Below are 18,527 nucleotides of genomic sequence, written 5' to 3'. Positions count from 1 at the left end.
GATAAAGGAATTAACAATTTGGAATTCATGTAGATTTTGTTTTAACTTTGGATATATTTGGGCATTTAAAAATTATAGTCACATGATGTAGAATAATACGTCAAAGAATATTCAATATTATTATCCATGGGTTTATTTTGGTTGCTGAGGTAATTCAGAGGATTTATTATTGTTTTAATCAAATCTAAACTTTTAAAGGGAGAAAACAAAAATGTTTCTTAGTGGCTATCATTGAATCTGTAAATTAGCCACAATCAATTTTGCTGTGGTCTCAATAATATGATAATATAGAAAACATTACATTTTTTAGTTAGAAATACTACCAAAAGCAATGAAAAGTGTACCCCATTTTTATGGTTATTGACATAATAAGCTATATATTCATATATGCACATTATTTTAAAATACTTGGCAATTATGTACAGTTTATTTTGTAGGGTGAAAGTTGTGCTTCTTTTATCATTTTATCCAAATGCAATCTTAAATTGCTTATATGAAGAGTTTCTTAAGCTTTATTGTTGTTAAGATAGCTAGGTTATTTAATTTACTTTATGCTATATAAAAATGAAACTCTGGAGATTTCAGCAACGGGCCTAAAACATCATTATAGAATCATAGATTGATTGTAAGCCTGTTGTAAAGTAAGCATCTCAAAGTGTCAATGTTTCACTCATATAGATTACCTTTTAGGTAATCTATTAGTTACCACAGATCAGGGAAAATATATGGTATTTGACTTTTTGGGACTGGCTTTTTAAACTAAGTATAATGGTTTCCAATTGCATCCATTTAGTGGCAAATGACAGGATTACATGGTGTTGTTGTTTCTTATTTTTACCACTGTGTAGTATTCCATAGTTTATATATACTATAATTTCTTTACCCAGGCTTCACTTGATGGACATCTGGGTTGATTCCATGTCTTAGCTATTGTGAACTGAGCTGCAGTAAACATGGGGGTACAGATCACTCTTTCATGTACTGATTTCTTTTTGTTTGGGTAAATTGCCAGGAATGGGATGGCTGGGTTATATGGTAGATCTATATGCAGCTTTCTGAGATATTGCCATACTGTCTTCCACAGTGGGTACACCAGTTTACGTTCCCACCAACAGTGGATTAGGGTACTTTCTCCCCACACCCTCACCAGCATTTGCTGTTTGTTAATTTCTGTATGAAAGCCATTCTGACCAGGGTGATGTGAAATCCCATTGTGATTTTTATTTGCATTTCCCTGATGGCTAGTGATCCTGAGCATTTTTTCATGTGTCTGTTGGCTATTTGAATTTCCTCTCTTGAAAAATGCCTATTCAAATCCTTTGCCCATTTCTTAACTGGATTATTTGTTGTGTTGTTGTTGAGTTTCTTGAGCTCTTCATAGATTCTGGATATTAATCCTTACCAGTTGCATAGTTTGAAAATATTTTCTCCCATTTTGTTGGTTGCCTCTTCAGTTTGCAAGTTTCTTTTGCAGTGCAGAAGCTTCTCATCTTGATATAATCCCATTTTTCAAGTTTGACTTTGATTGCCTGTGATTCTAAGGTCTTTTTCAAGAGGTCTTTGCCTATCCTAATGTCTTGCAGAGTTTCCACGTGCAGAAGTATGAAACAAAAATCCACTCAAAATGGATCAAAATCCTAAATCTATGACTCAATACTATCAAATTACTGGGGAACATTGAGGAAATTCTAATGATACTTTTATTTTTAAAAAGATTTATTTTTTTATTTGAAGGGCAGAGTTACAGAGAGAGGGAGAGAGAGAGAGAAAGAGAGAGAAAGAGAGAGAGAGAAAGAGAAGTCTTCTATCCATTGGTTCACTCCCCAAATGGCCAGAGCCTGGCCAAGCAGAAGACAGGAGCCAGGAGCTTCTTCTGGGTCTCCCATGTGTGTGCAGGGGCCCAAGCACTTGGGCCATCTTCTACTGCTTTCCTAGGCCATAGCAGAGAGCTGGTAGACTTGGACCAGTGCCCATATGGGATGTCAGCACGGCGGGTGGCGTCTTTACCTGCTATGTCACAGCACCGGTCCCTCTAATGATAATTTTACGGTAAGCCCCAATCCCATCACTTCCCTAATGTTCACTTACGTATGTAGCTTCCAAAGTACTATCTTGGTTGTGGTCAGTTCACTCAATTTGTTCCCTGCAAATCCTAGAAAAAATAGAGACATATTAGGTGAAAATAGGATCACTCATCTCATGATATGGTTTTCTTATGTATTATTTGTCTGCTCTGGCTAATTTATTTACATGAATAACTTGAAATTATCAAATTGCACAAATTATCTTCAGTGTGCTAGTGGAACTTTAAGTCACACAAATCTCAAAATTACAAGTTCATATCTGTATTGAATGTTTCAAGTGCCTCTAGTATGTATTTGGACCATATTAAACCAAACTGTGACATGTAAACCTAGTAGAACAAGTCATATATTTCTATTAGGCTTCTTGGGAAGACCAAATGATAAGTGTTTCAGGACAGTAAAATTTTGCTGAAATCAGTATGTCAATTACAACCTGATATTCTCTTAAAATAACATTAACAATCCTCAGTGATACATTTGGGAAATGACTGAAAGAGCAAGAAAAAGAGAGATCAAACGCAAATTTACCAAAATATGTCATTCCTTTTCATGAGAGTTCAGCTTTGAACATTAATCAAATGACATGTGGAATTACTATCAGAGATTAACAGATAGATTAAATGGAACAATTTGGAAATCTGTATAATGAACATTCAAGTCTTGTCGGGATAACACTAAGGGAAATGTCTATAAAATATGTATTTGTTCCCAAATTGTTAGATGGTAGAGAATGATTGGGCACATCATTGAAGCACATTTAATCATATCTATAAACTTGATATCTGAATTTTGAAATACTGGGATTTGCTCCTCTACTTCTTGAAACACATATTCTACATCAGACCATTGAAGAAATATGTTAATAGATAATTCTGAAAAGCCATTTAAAGTTCAAGTACAAGCATTTAGAGTGAAGGAAAAGGTCTATCCAAATGAATTCAACATCATAAGGGCAGATTTTCTTTCTGAGCCAAAACAGATGAATTATATTCTGACAGTGATCTTCATTTCATTGTGCTAAAAATATATTTCAATATACTGTCATTTTTCTCACTCCTTCTCAACAACTGCAGATGGTAACTGTTCACTTGTAAATGGTTTCCAAGGAGAGATATTGGGGAAGTCTTCCGAGCAATATATTCTTTGTGTCTGCTGTTTTTATCGCCTGGCTGTATATTCCATTTTCCCAGTATACTTCATTTACATTCATGTTGACAGAATTTTTGGACATCACTTAAATCATAAATTTATTTCAAGTTTCCTTTTCAGCCTGACAAAATGATCAACTACGCTACTGAATCATGGTTTCCTTCGAGAAGAACTACAGTGATATCCATAGGGTGTTTGGATGTTGCATGAGCATAATATATTTCCTAGTAAGAATATTAATTTCTTTCATGTTGAATGTTATTCATGAGTTTCAGAAGCCTTCAAAAAGCATTGGTTTTAGTTTAATTCGCTAGATTCCACTAATTCACAATGCAAATTCTTTTCAATTTGAACTGAGTTAATCTGTGTTAATCTCATACTTTCTCTTTGGGAAATAGCTTGTTATGTTAATTAAAAGGTGTGAATCATGTTAAGGAAAGCTGTATAGCCCACTAAAGGAAATACGCTTTAGCAGCATTCAGTCACATAGAAATCTTTATAATATTTAATTATGCTTCTTTTTTGTGCTTTTGTTTAAAATTTACTTACCAGTATTGCTGTATTTGTATACATTTAGATATATGGCAGTGAAGTTTAAGATTTATTTTAACTAAAACTAAGATTTTCACCAACACATTCTGAATTACTGAGATTAAGTACATTTAGCTAAAGCTGTGATTTTTTAACCTATTGTAGATGCAAACGTAGTTCTAGGCAATCCTCCCACCATCAGTCTGAGTGTAAGAACTGCATTTAGTAGCTCTGAATAAATGATTTTATCTTCTTATTGTTGATGAGATTTTTGAAAATCATAAATATTAATAAATATAGAAATATTTGTTATTTAAAGAAAAAAGAGAGCTCTTAAAACAAATAATATCGGGGCCGGCGCTGTGGCGTAGCAGGTAAAGCTGCCGCCTGCAGTGCTGGCATCCCATATGGGTGTTAGTTCGAGTCCCGGCTGCTCCGCTTCTGATCCAGCTCTCTGCTATGGCCTGAGAAAGCAGTAGAAGATGGCCCAAGTCCTTTGACCCCTGGGAGACCTGGAAGAAGCTCCTGGCTCCTTGCTTTAGATCAGCGTGGCTCTGGCTGTTGCAACCAATTAGGGAGTAAACCAGCGGATGGAAGACCCTTCTCTCTCTCTCTCTCTCTCTCTCTCTCTCTTTTTCTCTCTGCCTCTTCTTCTCTCTGTGTAACTCTGACCTTCAAGTAAATAAATAAATCTTCTTAAAAAATAATATCAAAAAGCCTCAGCTTATTTGTTATTAAAAGTTTAGAACTAAATTGATGGAGGTTATATTTAACTAATACTTGTGTTGATTTTTATTCAATATGAATTGAGGGTAAGTGATTAAATGTAATAGAAATTTTGAATCATTATCAAGGTGAATTTTTTGGAGAGCATTTCAACAGATATACTAGATTACTCATATTTTATACTGTTGTTATTGGAAAATACTATTACAATGACCCACAACAGATTTTAGAAGTTTATGTGAAGTATCATCTGTTCATATAAAAAAATTTGTGTCAACTGGTTTCCCATTTAATCATAAAATATTTCAATTTATGAAAACCATATATTGTATACATCATGAAATCACATAAAACATATCAACTTTTACGCCTCTTATTTTTCTTAAATTCTGTGTGTGTCTTGTTACTTAATTTCCCAAGTTTTGAAGAACTTTCTAAAATTGTTGGTGCATGTATTATCATTTGAATTAATTTCTTTGCATTTTTGGTTTTATTTTTTAAGGACTAAGGCTATGTGGTGAAATATTACTGATTATTGACATCACTTGTTAATGCCAATGCTTAAATAAATAGAGACAGAGATATAGTGAGTTCAAAATGTGGATGGTTCCTAATAATTAGAGTTGTAACAGTTGCCATATGATTATGTATGTATGTGGAAATATTTATTCTGAACCATGTTGTAGTATGTGACAAATTTTCCTTCCTTTTGAAGTCTGAATAATGTTTTGCTGCATAGATAAAACATTTTACCTATCTACTCTATTGATTGACCCTTGGATTGCCTTAGCTATTTTGAATAAAGCTGCTGTGAACTGATTATAGCTGTGGGTTCAAGTCTTATAAGAGGTTTTTATATTAGCCGATTTCATAGGAAGTATAATGGTAGTTGCCAGGGGTTTCAGGATAGGGGGACTGAGTCACTGTTGAATGGATACATAATCTCTGTTGGGGAAGATAAAAAACATTCTGGAAACAGATGGTGGTGATGGTTGCACCACAATGTGAATGTACTTTTACAATTAAAACTATATGCCTAAAGATGGTTAAAATTAGATGTTAGTTGTGTGTATTTTAATCAGAGTAGAAAAAATATTCTATAGGAAAGATACAATCTACACATGGTTTTATGAGTAGTTACATGCATCTTCTCTCCAGTGAAACAACCATGATTGATGAAAACGACTTAAAAAAACTATATAAAGTTTATGAAAAATTGTCCTAGGAGCAAACAGCAAACTCAGAAACACTTATTCAAGATAATTTATGCTCTGCCAAAGCAGTGAGAGCTGTAGAATTTAAACCATGATCCATACCTTCCCCATTAATTCAACGTAACAGAAGCTACATGCTGAGCAGAGTTATCCAAGAACATAGAACTCCCCCCTCCAGCTCCTATTCTAAGGTTAAGCATACTTCCAGGATTTTTCAGCCCTATTAGCACTATGTTGCAGAAGGTCTGTTACAGGCAAGAGTGCTTTAAGAATACTGAGCCCAATTGCCTATACTCCAATTTAGTCCTAGGGTGGAAATTTCATGCTAGGATAGGTAAACTGAGAATACCAGAAGCTGATTCGCCTGTTCAGCACTCTTCCAATCTAACTGAAGCAAGCTATTGTCCCTACTCTCAGCTTCCATGCAGTGGCCACAGATTTTGGCAAGGGAAGAAAGATATACCATAAAAACAAAGAGCTCCAAAACTTCCCCCAAGAGCATGAACTGTATTTGTAAGAAAGTTTGGGGAAGTTCAAGCTAATGGAGTTTCCAAATCCAGTGGATATTTCGGTGGTAAAAAATTAAGAAGAGGATAGTAGCTCCATGAGAGGGGAAAAAAAAAAGACTGTAGACCAGTTAGTTGTAAGTTTAGCAGAAAGAACCTTGTAAAGAGACATAGAAAAAGAAACAAGACATCAACATGTTGCCTCAAAAAACCATCCCTGCGAAAGAGCCTAAAATTAATTGCATCAGGTTTATGAGCAATTTATGCACAGGACATTGCCAAAAAAACAAACGAAAACAAAAACAAACAAAAAATCTCGCTAAAGAATCATCCAATAATTAGTGGAACCAAACAGCTGGATATAATTGCAGCCGCAGCAGATAATTTAACTGAGACATCAGTGTCCAACGATGAATGCTGGTGGGTGCCACCAGTTACTTCATATTAAGCAGATACGAGATTTCCAGCATAGCAACAAAACAGATAAACAGAGAAAAGTAATATGTAGTCTCAGAGAAGGAAAGGTTATTAGTATCCACAGTTAATGTAATATTTTTATCTAAAATGCCTAATTTTGACATAATTCTGATATATACAAAGAAATAGGAAACTGTGAGCCATACATGAAAAAAGCAACATGAGCAACAAAAACTTACATGTGTGTCCTGATGTCAGATTTAATAGAAAAAGATGTCAAAGCAGATATTGTACACATATATGTTCAAAAATCTAAAAGAAACCATGCTTAAATGAGTAAAGCAGAATGACAATATACCATCAAATCCAGAATATCAATAAAGAAGTAAAAATGTAAAAACACCAAATGTTAACTCTGAAGTTGAAAAATACAATAACCAAAATATAGAGAAGCAATAGCAGATTTCAAGAATCCAGAGAAAGAATCAGAAAACTCAAATTTAAATTTTGGTTGAGATTATGCAATCTAAATAAAAGAGCCAAAAAATAAAGAAAAATGGGAAATGTGAGAAACCATTAAGCGCACTTATTCATGAGCAAAGGAATTATCTGAAGGAAAGGAGGAAGAAGGAGTAGAAATAATATTAGAAGAAATAATGACTCAAAAAAACTCAAATTTCATTAAACTCATTGATATGTATACATAAGAAGCTCAACAAACTCCAGGTATGGTAAACATAGAGAGCCACACTTAAGCATGTCCTATAAAAATACTGAAAGAAAATATTTCAAAAGGAGTAAGAAAAAATGACGTGTGTACGTGGGAACCTTAATAAGAATAAAAGCAAACTTCTTAGCAGATATGATAGGTGCCAAAAGGCAATGGTAAGCCATATTTAAGAAGCTGACAAAAAAGAAAAAAAAATGTTAACCCCTCGTTTTATATCCAGTGAAAATGTCTGTAATAAATTAAAATGAGTAAACCTTTCTAGACAAACAAGAAAATTCATTGAGTCCCTTCCTTACCTCAAACATACACAGAAAATGACTCCAAATTGGTCATTAACCTTAAGATAATAGCTGAAACCATAAAACTATGAGAAACATAGTAATAAATTTTTGCCTTGTATCATGCAAAGCCTTTTAAAACCTGATACCATAAGTACAAACAACAACAAAAAAGGAATTAAGCTTTGTCATTTCAAGAATTTTGTATTTTAAAGGACATCATGAAGTGAAAACCAAAGAATGGGAGAAAATATTTCTGAATCATATTTCTTTTTTTAAAGATTTATTTATTTATTTGAAAGGCAGTGTTACAGAGAGGCAAAGGCAAAGAGAGAAGTCCTCCATCATTGATTCACTACCCAAATGGCTGCAAATGTTGGAGCTGGGCCGACCTGAGGCCAGGAGCCAGGAGCTTCCCCCAGGTCTCCAGTGTGGGTGCAGGGGCCCAAGAAATTGGGCCATTCCCCACTGCTTTCCCAGGCCACAGCAGAGAGCTGGGTCAAAATGGAGCAGCCAGGTCCTGAACTGGCACCCACTGCAGGCAGAGGCTTTACCCGCTATGCCGCAGTGCCAGCCCCCCGAAACATATATCTTATAATGGACTTATAAAAGACCATATAGATAAAAAGAGAAATTGTACAGCTCAACAATAAAAAGGCAAATAATCTACTTTTAAGATAGGTAAAGGATATGAATAGGCATACCTCCAAATAAGATAAACTAATGACTAATAGGTGCAGAAAACGTGTTCAGCTTCATTAGTATTCAGTAAAACAATTATCAACATCACAATGAGACACCACTTCTTACTAGTATGGCTATAATAAAAAAAAACAGATGATAATAAAAATTAGCAGGTATGCAGAGGAATTGGAACATTTATATATTTCTGTTGTTTGTCTAAAATAGTTAAGTCAAACTGGAGAAAAGTTTGAAAGTTCCTGCAAATTTAAACATAGATTGGTCATTTGACTTAGTACAAAAACTTTTACACAAATGTTCATAGCAACATTATTCATGATAAGTAAAAGTGTAAACAATCCAAGTATAAACTAATGAACAGATAAATAAAATATGGTATATCTCTCTAAAGGAATACTTTGGATAATAAAAACGAATTGAGGGGTCAGCGCTGTGGCACAGTGGGTAAAGCTGCTGCCTGCATTGCTGGCATCCCACATGGACACCAGTTCGAGTCCTGTCTGCTCCTCTTCTGATCCAGCTCTCTGCTGTGGCCTGGGAAAGCAGTAGAAGATGGCCCAAGTTCTTGGTTCCCTGTACCTATGTGGGAGACCAAGAAGAAGCTCATGGCTCCTGGCTTTGGATCAGCTCAGCTCTGGCCGTTGCAGTCATTTGGAGAGTGAACTAATGGAATGGGAGACTCTCTCTCTCTCTCTGTCTCTATCTCTGTCTCTGTCTCTCTCTGGCTCTACCACTCTCTGTAACTCTTTCAAATAAATAAAATAATTTAAAAAAAAGAAAAAAAGAAAAGGTAAGACAATAGGGTGACCTAAATAGATAGTTTATATGAAAAAAATTTTCACTCATTTGCTATACTCTTATCTCACCATCATCATGTACACAAAGGAAAATCACTGTCATTTCGCAGTTTTTACAAAGGTAGAAAATGTGTGAGGCTGAATGTCTTATAAAACATTTGAGTTGTAATTTGTATTGTAAACCAATCTCATATCCCTTTCCCATTTTTTAGTACTCCTACCCATAATTTTCAAAATGATATTTAAATTCGATCGTACTGCATTAAAAATATTCCAAACAGTAACTGCACAAGGAGAAAATACAGTATTTCCATTGAATACTATTTCATGTGATTAGTAAACTTTATTTTTTGGTAGAAAATTCTGAACTGAATATAGGAGGTAAAAGTTAACTTACAAAATGTATAATTTCTTGGTATTTGCAAAATACTGCTATTTTTTTTTTGACAGGCAGAGTTAGACAGTGAGAGAGAGAGACAGAGAGAAAGGTCTTCCTTCCATTGGTTCACCCCCCAAATGGCCGCTACGGCCAGCGCACTGCACCAATCCGAAGGCAGGAGCCAGGTGCTTCTCCTGGTCTCCCATGCGGGTGCAGGGCCCAAGCACTTGGGCCATCCTCCACTGCCTTCCCGGGCCATAGCAGAGAGCTGGACTGGAAAGGAGTAACCAGGACAGAATCAGTGCCCCAACTGGGACTAGAACCCTGTGTGCTGGCGCCACAGGCGGAGGATTAGCCTAGTGAGCCGCGGCGCTGGCCATATCATTATGATACATTCAATCCGGTTGTACAGTTCTTTCAGTTTGGAGAAATGTATCCACCATTATCTTCATGGCAGAGAACAGTTTCATCACTCGAAAATTCCATTCTGCTGCCCCTGCTACTCACCCCTTTCTCTACTCCCAAACCCTGGCCACCACTGATCTGCTTATCATTCCTATAATTTTACCATTCCCTTCCTCTCTCCCCACTCCCTCCCACTCTCCTTCCTTTTCCCTTTTTTTTTTTTTTAGTTATTGAGAAAACATTTTAAATTTACATTACAGGAAAAAAGATTTAATACTTCATCAAATAAGAAATTTAATAAGTAAAAAGCAAAAAGACCCTGGTTTAGTGGGAATATCGAAAATGGCTGTAAACAAAAATTAATGGAAAAATGACCATTTCACCCATATACAGTAAATTTTAAAGTAACCACAAATTATTAAAACTACAGTAGAATAACATTCTTAACCACTGGTTTCACAAAGTTATATAACAAAGTTTTATTTTTAATATTTTTTAAAATGTATTCAAAAGGCAGAATTACAGAGAGGCAGAGACACAGAGAGAAATCTTCCATGCACTGGTTTACTCCCCAAATGCCCACAGTGGCCTGGGCTCGTACAAGCCAAAGCCAGGAACAGAACTCCATCTGGTTCTACCATGTGGGTGCAGGGGCTCAAGCACTTGAGTCATCTGCTGCTGCTTTCCCAGGCACATTAGCAGTGAGTGGAATTGAAAGTGGAGCAGCCAGGACTCAAACCAAAATCCATATGGGATGTCGATGTCACAGGTAGTGGCTTAACCCACTGCACCACAATGCTGGCCCCAAGGCTATTTTATATTAAATTTTTAAGTTCCTCCAATTGTTTGTTCTTTTTAAAAGTTGTTTAGCTATTATAATTCCTTTCTCTTTCCATATAAGTTGTAGAATCAGCTTGTTGACACCTGGGAAAAACAAAAGAAGGTATCTCGGATTTTTGTTGAGATTACACTGGGTCTACAGATCAACTTGGGGAGCACTGACATCAAAGCAGTAGTAAATCTTCTAAGCTTTGAGTATAGTACATCTCTTTTTTTTTTTTTTAATTTTATTTTGTGTTTGACAGGCAGAGTGGACAGTGAGAAAGAGAGACAGAGAAAGGTCTTCCTTTTCCGTTAGTTCACCCCACAATGGCCGCTGAATCCAGCGCGCTGTGGCTGGCGCACTGCGCTGATCCGAAGGCAGGAGCCAGGTGCTTATCCTGGTCTCCCATGGGGTGCAGGGCCCAAGCACTTGGGCCATCCTCCACTGCCTTCCTGGGCCACAGCAGAGAGCTGGCCTGGAAGAGGAGCAACCTGGACAGAATCGGGCGCCCCAACCAGGACTAGAACCCGGGTTGCCGGCGCCGGCGCCGCAGGCAAAGGATTAGCCTATTGAGCCGTGCCAGACAGTACATCTCTTCATATGTTAAATCTTCGATTTGGATTCAAATCAGTGTTTTATCTTCAGCAATAGATGCTACATGCATTTTGTTAGATTTATACCAAATTATGTCTGTGGATAGAGACAGCTTTATTCTTTCCAGTCTGTATGCTTTTGATTTCTTCCCTTGCTTTATTTAATTGTGTATGTGTAGACCTTATAATACAATTTTAAATAGAAGTTATGAGGATGGTCAACCTTACTGTGTTCCAATTTTAAATGGAAAGAACTCAGTTGTTCACCTTTAAAGATGATGTTAACTATTAGCTTTTTGTAAATGTTCTATGTAAATTTGAAGAAGTTCTTGTGTTTCTAATTTGCTGAGAGTAGAATGTTATCCAAATTATTTTCACTTTTATTCTAATTGATTAATGGTGTTGTTCATGTCTTCTTTTTTTAAAAAAACTTTTATTTAATGAATATAAATTTCCAAAGTACAGCTTAAGGATTACAATGGCTTCTTCCCCCATAACGTCCCTCCCACCCGCAACCCTCCCCTTTCCCACTCCCTCTCCCCTTCCATTCACATCAAGATTCATTTTCAATTCTCTTTATATACAGAAGATCGGTTTAGCATACATTAAATAAAGATTTCAACAGTTTGCTCCCACACAGAAACATAAAGTGAAAAATACTGTTTGAGTACTAGTTATAGCATTAAATCTCAATGTACAGCACACTAAGGACAAAGATCCTACATGAGGAGTAAGTGCACAGTGACTCCTGTTGTTGACTTAACAAATTGACACTCTTGTTTATGGCCTCAGTAATCACCCTAGGCTCTTGTCATGAGCTGCCAAGGCTATGGAAGCCCCCTGAGTTCACTGACTCTGATCATATTTAGACAAGGCCATGGTCAAAGTGGAAGCTCTCTCCTCCCTTCAGAGAAAGGTACCTCCTTCTTTGATGACCCATTCTTTCCACTGGGATCTCACTCGCGGAGATCTTTCATTTAGGTTTTTTCTTCTATATTATTACTGGTTTTCTATTTGTTTGATCAAGTTTGAAGAATATTATAGTCTCTGATTGTCAATATGTCTATTCTTCCTTTCATTTCTGGTTGGGTTTGCTTCTTGTATCTTGAATCTGTGTTGTTAGCTGCTTTCACACTTAGAATTGATTCATCTTCTTGGAGAACTGGTCTTTCTACTGTTATATAATGTTTTTCTTTATGTTTGATAACATTGCTTGCTCTCAAGTCAACTGTTATATTGATATAGTGACCCCATCTGTCTTTTGTGAGTCTTTATAGGGTGTCCTTATTGATACTTAGTATCTACTGACATTCGAAGACTTTAGAGAAATCTTACAAAAGAGTTTTAGAAGACATTATAATTCACAAATAAATGCTGTGGATATGTAAGTTTATTATGTTGCTAATCTCTGATTTTCAGAAAATAAAGACTACAGTAATCAATTATTTTGGAAAACTAAAAGGAACATTTTATAGTTCAATAAGCTACATTTTCAGATTAGTTTACTAGATAAAAATTTGGTTAACTATAATTTTTTAGTTTCATATATGTTCCTATGATTTGCTTTCTCACTCACTTTACTTTTATATCTTCTCTGCATGTTAGTTAGGAGCCATACTTCAACTGACTTGTGTATATAGATAGATCATCAACAATAATTTCCATTTATAGTCACAAAACAATTTAAGATATCTACATTTAGGAGACTAAGCCAAAGGACCTTAATTATAAAAGTGAGACCCTATTCACCCCATTGGTTATTTATATTTCTCGAGGAATTATTATTGACAAATCAAGTAGCAATTGTGAAAATACTAGAAATTTCAGCTGTATTTCTAGAGAAATTGTTAATTTTTCCTGTAGCAATACAATTTAAGTAACTAAAAAAAAGCCTTTGAAATATAAATATATTTTCTTTTTTGTTTTCCCCCACAGCTGCAGAAATAACTGTCCAACCAACTGTGGAAGAGGCCTCTGACAACTGTACCCATGAATGTCTCATCTTGGGCCATTCTGATTCTTGCTGGATGCCAGCTTCTCTGACCCATTCCAGTCCATCACAAGGACAAGCCTCTACTCTCTGCCGTAGCCCACCCCTGACACAGTCCACTCTTCGCCGCCGCAGCCCTCCGGTCACACAGACCATTGCTCTCTGCCACAGCCCTCCTGTGACCCAGGCCATTGCACTGTGCCACAGTCCTCCACCAGTGCAGGCCTCTGCTCTCCACCACAGTCCACCTCTAGCACAGGCTACTGCACTTTGCCACAGCCCACCAGCAGCACAGGGCTCAGCCCTCCGCTATAGCCCTCCCCTGGCACAAGCTGTTCCAATCCGCCGTAGCCCCCCTCTGCCACAGGCTGCTACCCTCCATCGCAACCAAGCCCAACCACCGATGGCTATGCAGCAAGGCTGGGTGCAGGGGGCTGGGGCTGATGGACTGCGTTCTCTTGATCAGAGCGTGCAAGGTAGTACAAGAGCTCAGTTTTATACCATGTCTGAAAGAATTCATCACAGTGATGATTCAATTAAGGTCATTCCACTGACAACCTTCACTCCAGGCCAACAGGCCAGACCCTCTAGGGGTGACTCCCCCATTATGGAAGAGCATCCATTATAAAGCTAAACTAGACAGGATGTACATAATCCAAGTTTAAGGTCCAATTTCCATAATTATTCCAAATTGATAGCTTTGTAAATAGCTCTGTAAATAAAAAACGGACACCAGAATAAGTCTGGAGCTAGACCCTTAGTCAAAAGTTAAAATTAAGTGTACAATTTATTTAATTCAGAATGTGTATTTAAAAACAAATTTAAAAATTCACATCCCTCTGTACAGAAAGGCTTATCATGACAGAAATTAATATATGGTGAATACTATTTCTGATGTACTGTATTTTTTTCATTTTTTAACACCATGTGCAATATTACTGATTTTTTTTCTGTTCTAATTTTTGTGGACACAGTACATAGCAAGTGGAAAACTAGCAAATATCTGACTTTCCAAGTTTACCTTTAGTTTATCTAAACTTTTGTTGAGATAACATTAGAAGGTATAAGTACTGTATTCTTTTTGTTAGTCTTTTTGTTTGATTTTGGTTTCTTATTTGTCTCCAGGTTTTTGTTACTAGTATCTCTACCTTTAAAAATGCATAGTAGGGACTGTAAATATCTCCTAGTTTTTGTCTCTGTCCTGTTTTTTATGTTTTCTACCTTTATTGCAAGAATATATTGTTGATATAATTTGTATATGCATTTTTGGTAAATATATATAAACTGTACAGATCTAGATTTAAACCTATTTCTCTACTCTTTAGTAGAGTTCGAGACACTGAAGTGCAATATAAGTGCCCAAATTAGGCAATTATTTGCTAAAAAAAAAGGGCCTCTTTCTTTTTTTAAAATTTACCTTTGTAGTTTAGTGTAAAGTACATCAGAAATAATATTTTATCTGTCATTTTAAGCCTGTATTCCATTATTAACTGGACCTTTACTTCTTGAATTTGTATATAAAAATCACAAGGAAGGTGTATGCCTTCAATACCAGATTCATTTATAACAATGACTGTAAACTCTTATTTTCTAGAGAAGATCAGAAAGATTTAAATGTTGATTCAACAGCTCCATAGGCTATTATCGAAAGATGTTCAGTAAAAACCACAGATGAATAAATAAAACTGTATATAAAACCATGTATTTAACTTATAAGACTAAGGGGATTTTACCATTCTAGCTCAACTTACTGACGAAAACCACTGATAACAAGATGAGAGTTAGGAAGGAACTTTTCAAGATATGTAATTATCAAACTACATCAAATGTATTACAGTGTAGAATTTCAAAGAGATGTGCAGAGGGAGAAATAAGGTTCATGACTGCTTCTTGGGGTGGATAGAAATACCCCAATAGCACACAAAAAAAGAAACCAACAAAATCTCACATATGAAACAAAATATGTCCTACCAAGAAAAGAATACAGTAGTATTCAAGGGAAACATTAGTTTCCTTCCGTTGCCTGTTCTTTATTTTCTGTTTTCATCCTCGTAAGTGGCCATTATCTTCTATGTGCACATTTCATGAATTTACAGAAACACCTCCCAATTAATTTTCCTCCATAACAAAACCAAGAAAATGTCTTGTTTCAGTATCACACTAAACCAAGAAACAATTGATGTTTTGGGGGGGGTGGGGAGTGAATATTTCTTGTTGATTAAACTAGATGTAGACTTTGTAATGTGTAACTTGAAGATACGTAATTTATGATTAAACCGTGTGTAAATGTTGTAATATAAACTGTGATAAATGTCTAATTTCATTGGTGAAGGTTTCCACTGAATGTTGAGGAAGCTTCTCTTAATGTGCCCGGCAGGTTAAGTAGCGTTTTAAGAATGCATTGTTCCCATTGTGAAGCTCTTTAATTCATATTTGCTTTGGTGTGTAGAATAACTTCTTGACTTTTAAGTACTAAAGTTTAATTAGTGAAATCTCCGATTAATTGGTATTTGTTTCTCCTTTGTATTTATTAACATTCCAAGGGATTTGGAGCATACTGGTTTCCCAGGTGCATGTGAATCCTGAAGGACTAATGTCTGAAAATTCACTGAAATAATGTCATGTATGTGTATTGCTATTATCGTTGCTGTTGTTATTGTTGGCAAAGATTTTAAATCTGGGGAAGATTTTTAAAACCCAGAATGACAAAATCCGTGCTTCCAGTAGATTTTAGTATGTGTTTTCACTCAAAAAGCAAAACAAAATCAAAACCAAAAACCAAAAAACAAAAACAACTTGCAATGATTATGCAAGTGAGATTTTTTTTAAATTTTAATTATTTCTACATTTTTTCTTTTCCATACCTTTAGTTAAGTTATGATCTACACACAAATTTAAAAGGAGATAAAAAGAAGAAGCTAAAACAATACTAAATAATCTGTTAGGAATCTGAAAGCTTGCTATCTATGTTATTAGAAACCAGAGTAAGAACCAAAGTAAAATTTTGGGAAATTTTTCTTTTCTGATAGTGTGATTTATTCAGTTACTAGGGAAGCTCTTAAATCCTCACATTTAAAAATTTGTGAAGTTTTCTTACCTTTCCTAGACATATAGGAATGAACAAATATGCTTTTATTGCCCTTTCTAACTCTGATTGTATAATCGGATTTAGATTGTGTTTAGAATCTGAAAAGACTGGGCACCCTCTTCTGGCTTTGTGTCAGAGAGGCATTGAACGGAAGCAGGCTGAAAGTAGCCAAAGAGGCAAGGGGTGTGAGCCCAGTTTTTCTCCCCTATGCATTCTCTTTCTAAGCTTCCACTAGGTCTGGCTTTGGAAACCCATAACTCCAGGGCTTCAGATCTGATGAGGTCTTTCTCATCACCTTACAAATTCTTTCTTTGAATGGATGGACAGAGCTATAGGTTGACAAATCTCAGGTGGCTTTTCTGATGTGTAAAAGATACATTCTTTGAACTGGAAAATGTTTCCCTTGAAAAAAAAGGTTGATTTGGCTTGAAATTAGAAGTTCAAATTGAATGATACATGTGATAATAATATGTTCAGCCATGCTGCTTATTCTATTTTGTGGCCATATTCAATACATTGTGATTATTAATTTTCTAGCTATAATATTACTGTATGTTTGTAAGTATATATCCAAACGTGTATCTTATATGCTAAGTACATACATGTTCTTTTCTTGAACTTTATCTTCACGTTTTAACTAATACTGTGTCAGTGTATTAAAAGTAGCCTTTACATATGATACCAACATTGTAATAAATTTAGTGAGTACATCTTGTATAGTCTCATTTAGTTAAGCATTTTATTTTTAATTATGTAAATTTGGTTAGAAAAAGATGGTTGTTAAATAAGTAGTGCTATTGTGTAATGGTGACAGTTATGAAGAGCCTCTGCCTTCCCGAACTAATATTTGTCACACACTTGCATTAAAATGGGAAAAAATTGGACTAAAAATCACAAATTGTGCAGTCCTTAAAATGTAATCATGTCACGTGCAAAACGTCCTCAGTCCTGGGAAAATTAAGTGGGTATGACTCATATAAATACTTAAACATTAGCCTTTTTTATTCTTTATATTAAGGCTGAATGCACATTTATTTCCTAATACTCATGTATAGACATCTACTTATTTAGGTTTTTCCTTATTTATATTCATCTGATTTATATTTTTCATTATGATTATCATTTATCCTTTGAAGCCAGTAGTTTTTGCAAACAAAGTTTATAATTATTTTTAAACCTTGTGTCATAATCTTTAGGCATTGTTTTTGCTATTTGCAACTGGCCCAATTGGCCTGGAAAACATGGGACCAAGAGAAGCTGAACTATATTTGGACAGGAACCTTTTTATATCATGTGCCAATTACCACACCAGAGCAATTTTATGCAGAGGCCTTAAATATTCATTCACAGTAGTAGCTTTCTTACACTAACCATCCATGTGCTTTCTATAAATATGATTTTTAAAAAGCAGTGCAAGTTGACAACAGCAGAAGTAGTAATGAAAAGGCTGCTCAGAAAAATGTGTGTGCACAAATGAAACAAAAATTGAAGGCAATTGTTTAGTGACAGTATGTGATACTTTTAAGAATAAAATGTGTGAAATTTATGCTATCCCTACTTTAAATATTTGGAATTTTATGAAATATGTATTTATGTTTGTATTTGGGGAAGATTCCTCCTCTGTGACATCATACAGCATCTGAAAGCGAACAGTATCCCAAAGCAGTTTTCGCTATGCTTTGGAATTGAGAAGGTTGGATATTGTGTGGCTCAGGATGGCGGTATGTAGTCCAGTGGCTATTGTGTATTAATTGTTCTATTTCGGGTTCTATATTGCATGTTTTCCTATTCATTAATATTAATAAAGTAACTATGAGAAATAAAGCTGCATTTTATTCTTTGTATTTGATCATTGAATAGACAAAGATTTTATTTTGTTTTATATTGTATTTTAAATTTATACAGAGTAAACTACACTTTTTCTCTTTCAATGGAATTCTTTGAATTGAACACCATTTCAATTATTTTTCTAAGTTGGTGAGCAATACTGTAATGTTTTTGGCCATTTACTTGGCATCTCCCAAGACCAACTTAAGAGACATTTACTTGTTCCAGGATAAGCCTATCACCTCATTTAATGTAAAAGCCATCAGAGGATTTCTCGGTAGGATTCTA

The 18,527-nt window shown here is 35.4% G+C and overlaps 1 protein-coding gene across 6 annotated transcripts in view; it reads left to right on the top strand.

The window, feature by feature from the left end:
- The window catches only part of PCDH11X (protocadherin 11 X-linked), a 754,441-nt gene extending 736,207 nt beyond the window's left edge, over positions 1–18,234 (top strand). For all 6 annotated transcript variants that reach the window (XM_070066783.1, XM_051827412.2, XM_051827411.2 and 3 more), the window contains one exon: positions 13,270–18,234. In XM_070066783.1, the coding sequence (XP_069922884.1) occupies positions 13,270–13,952 (683 nt within the window). In that variant the 3' untranslated portion in view covers positions 13,953–18,234. The remainder of the gene's footprint in view (positions 1–13,269) is intronic.
- Positions 18,235–18,527: the final 293 nt, after the last annotated feature.

This window comes from Oryctolagus cuniculus, chromosome X (assembly GCF_964237555.1).
Source record: "Oryctolagus cuniculus chromosome X, mOryCun1.1, whole genome shotgun sequence".
In the NCBI taxonomy this organism is placed as follows: Eukaryota; Metazoa; Chordata; class Mammalia; order Lagomorpha; family Leporidae; genus Oryctolagus; species Oryctolagus cuniculus.
The sequence above is the reverse complement of the archived record's forward strand: the minus strand, read 5'-3'. Positions and strand labels throughout refer to the sequence as shown.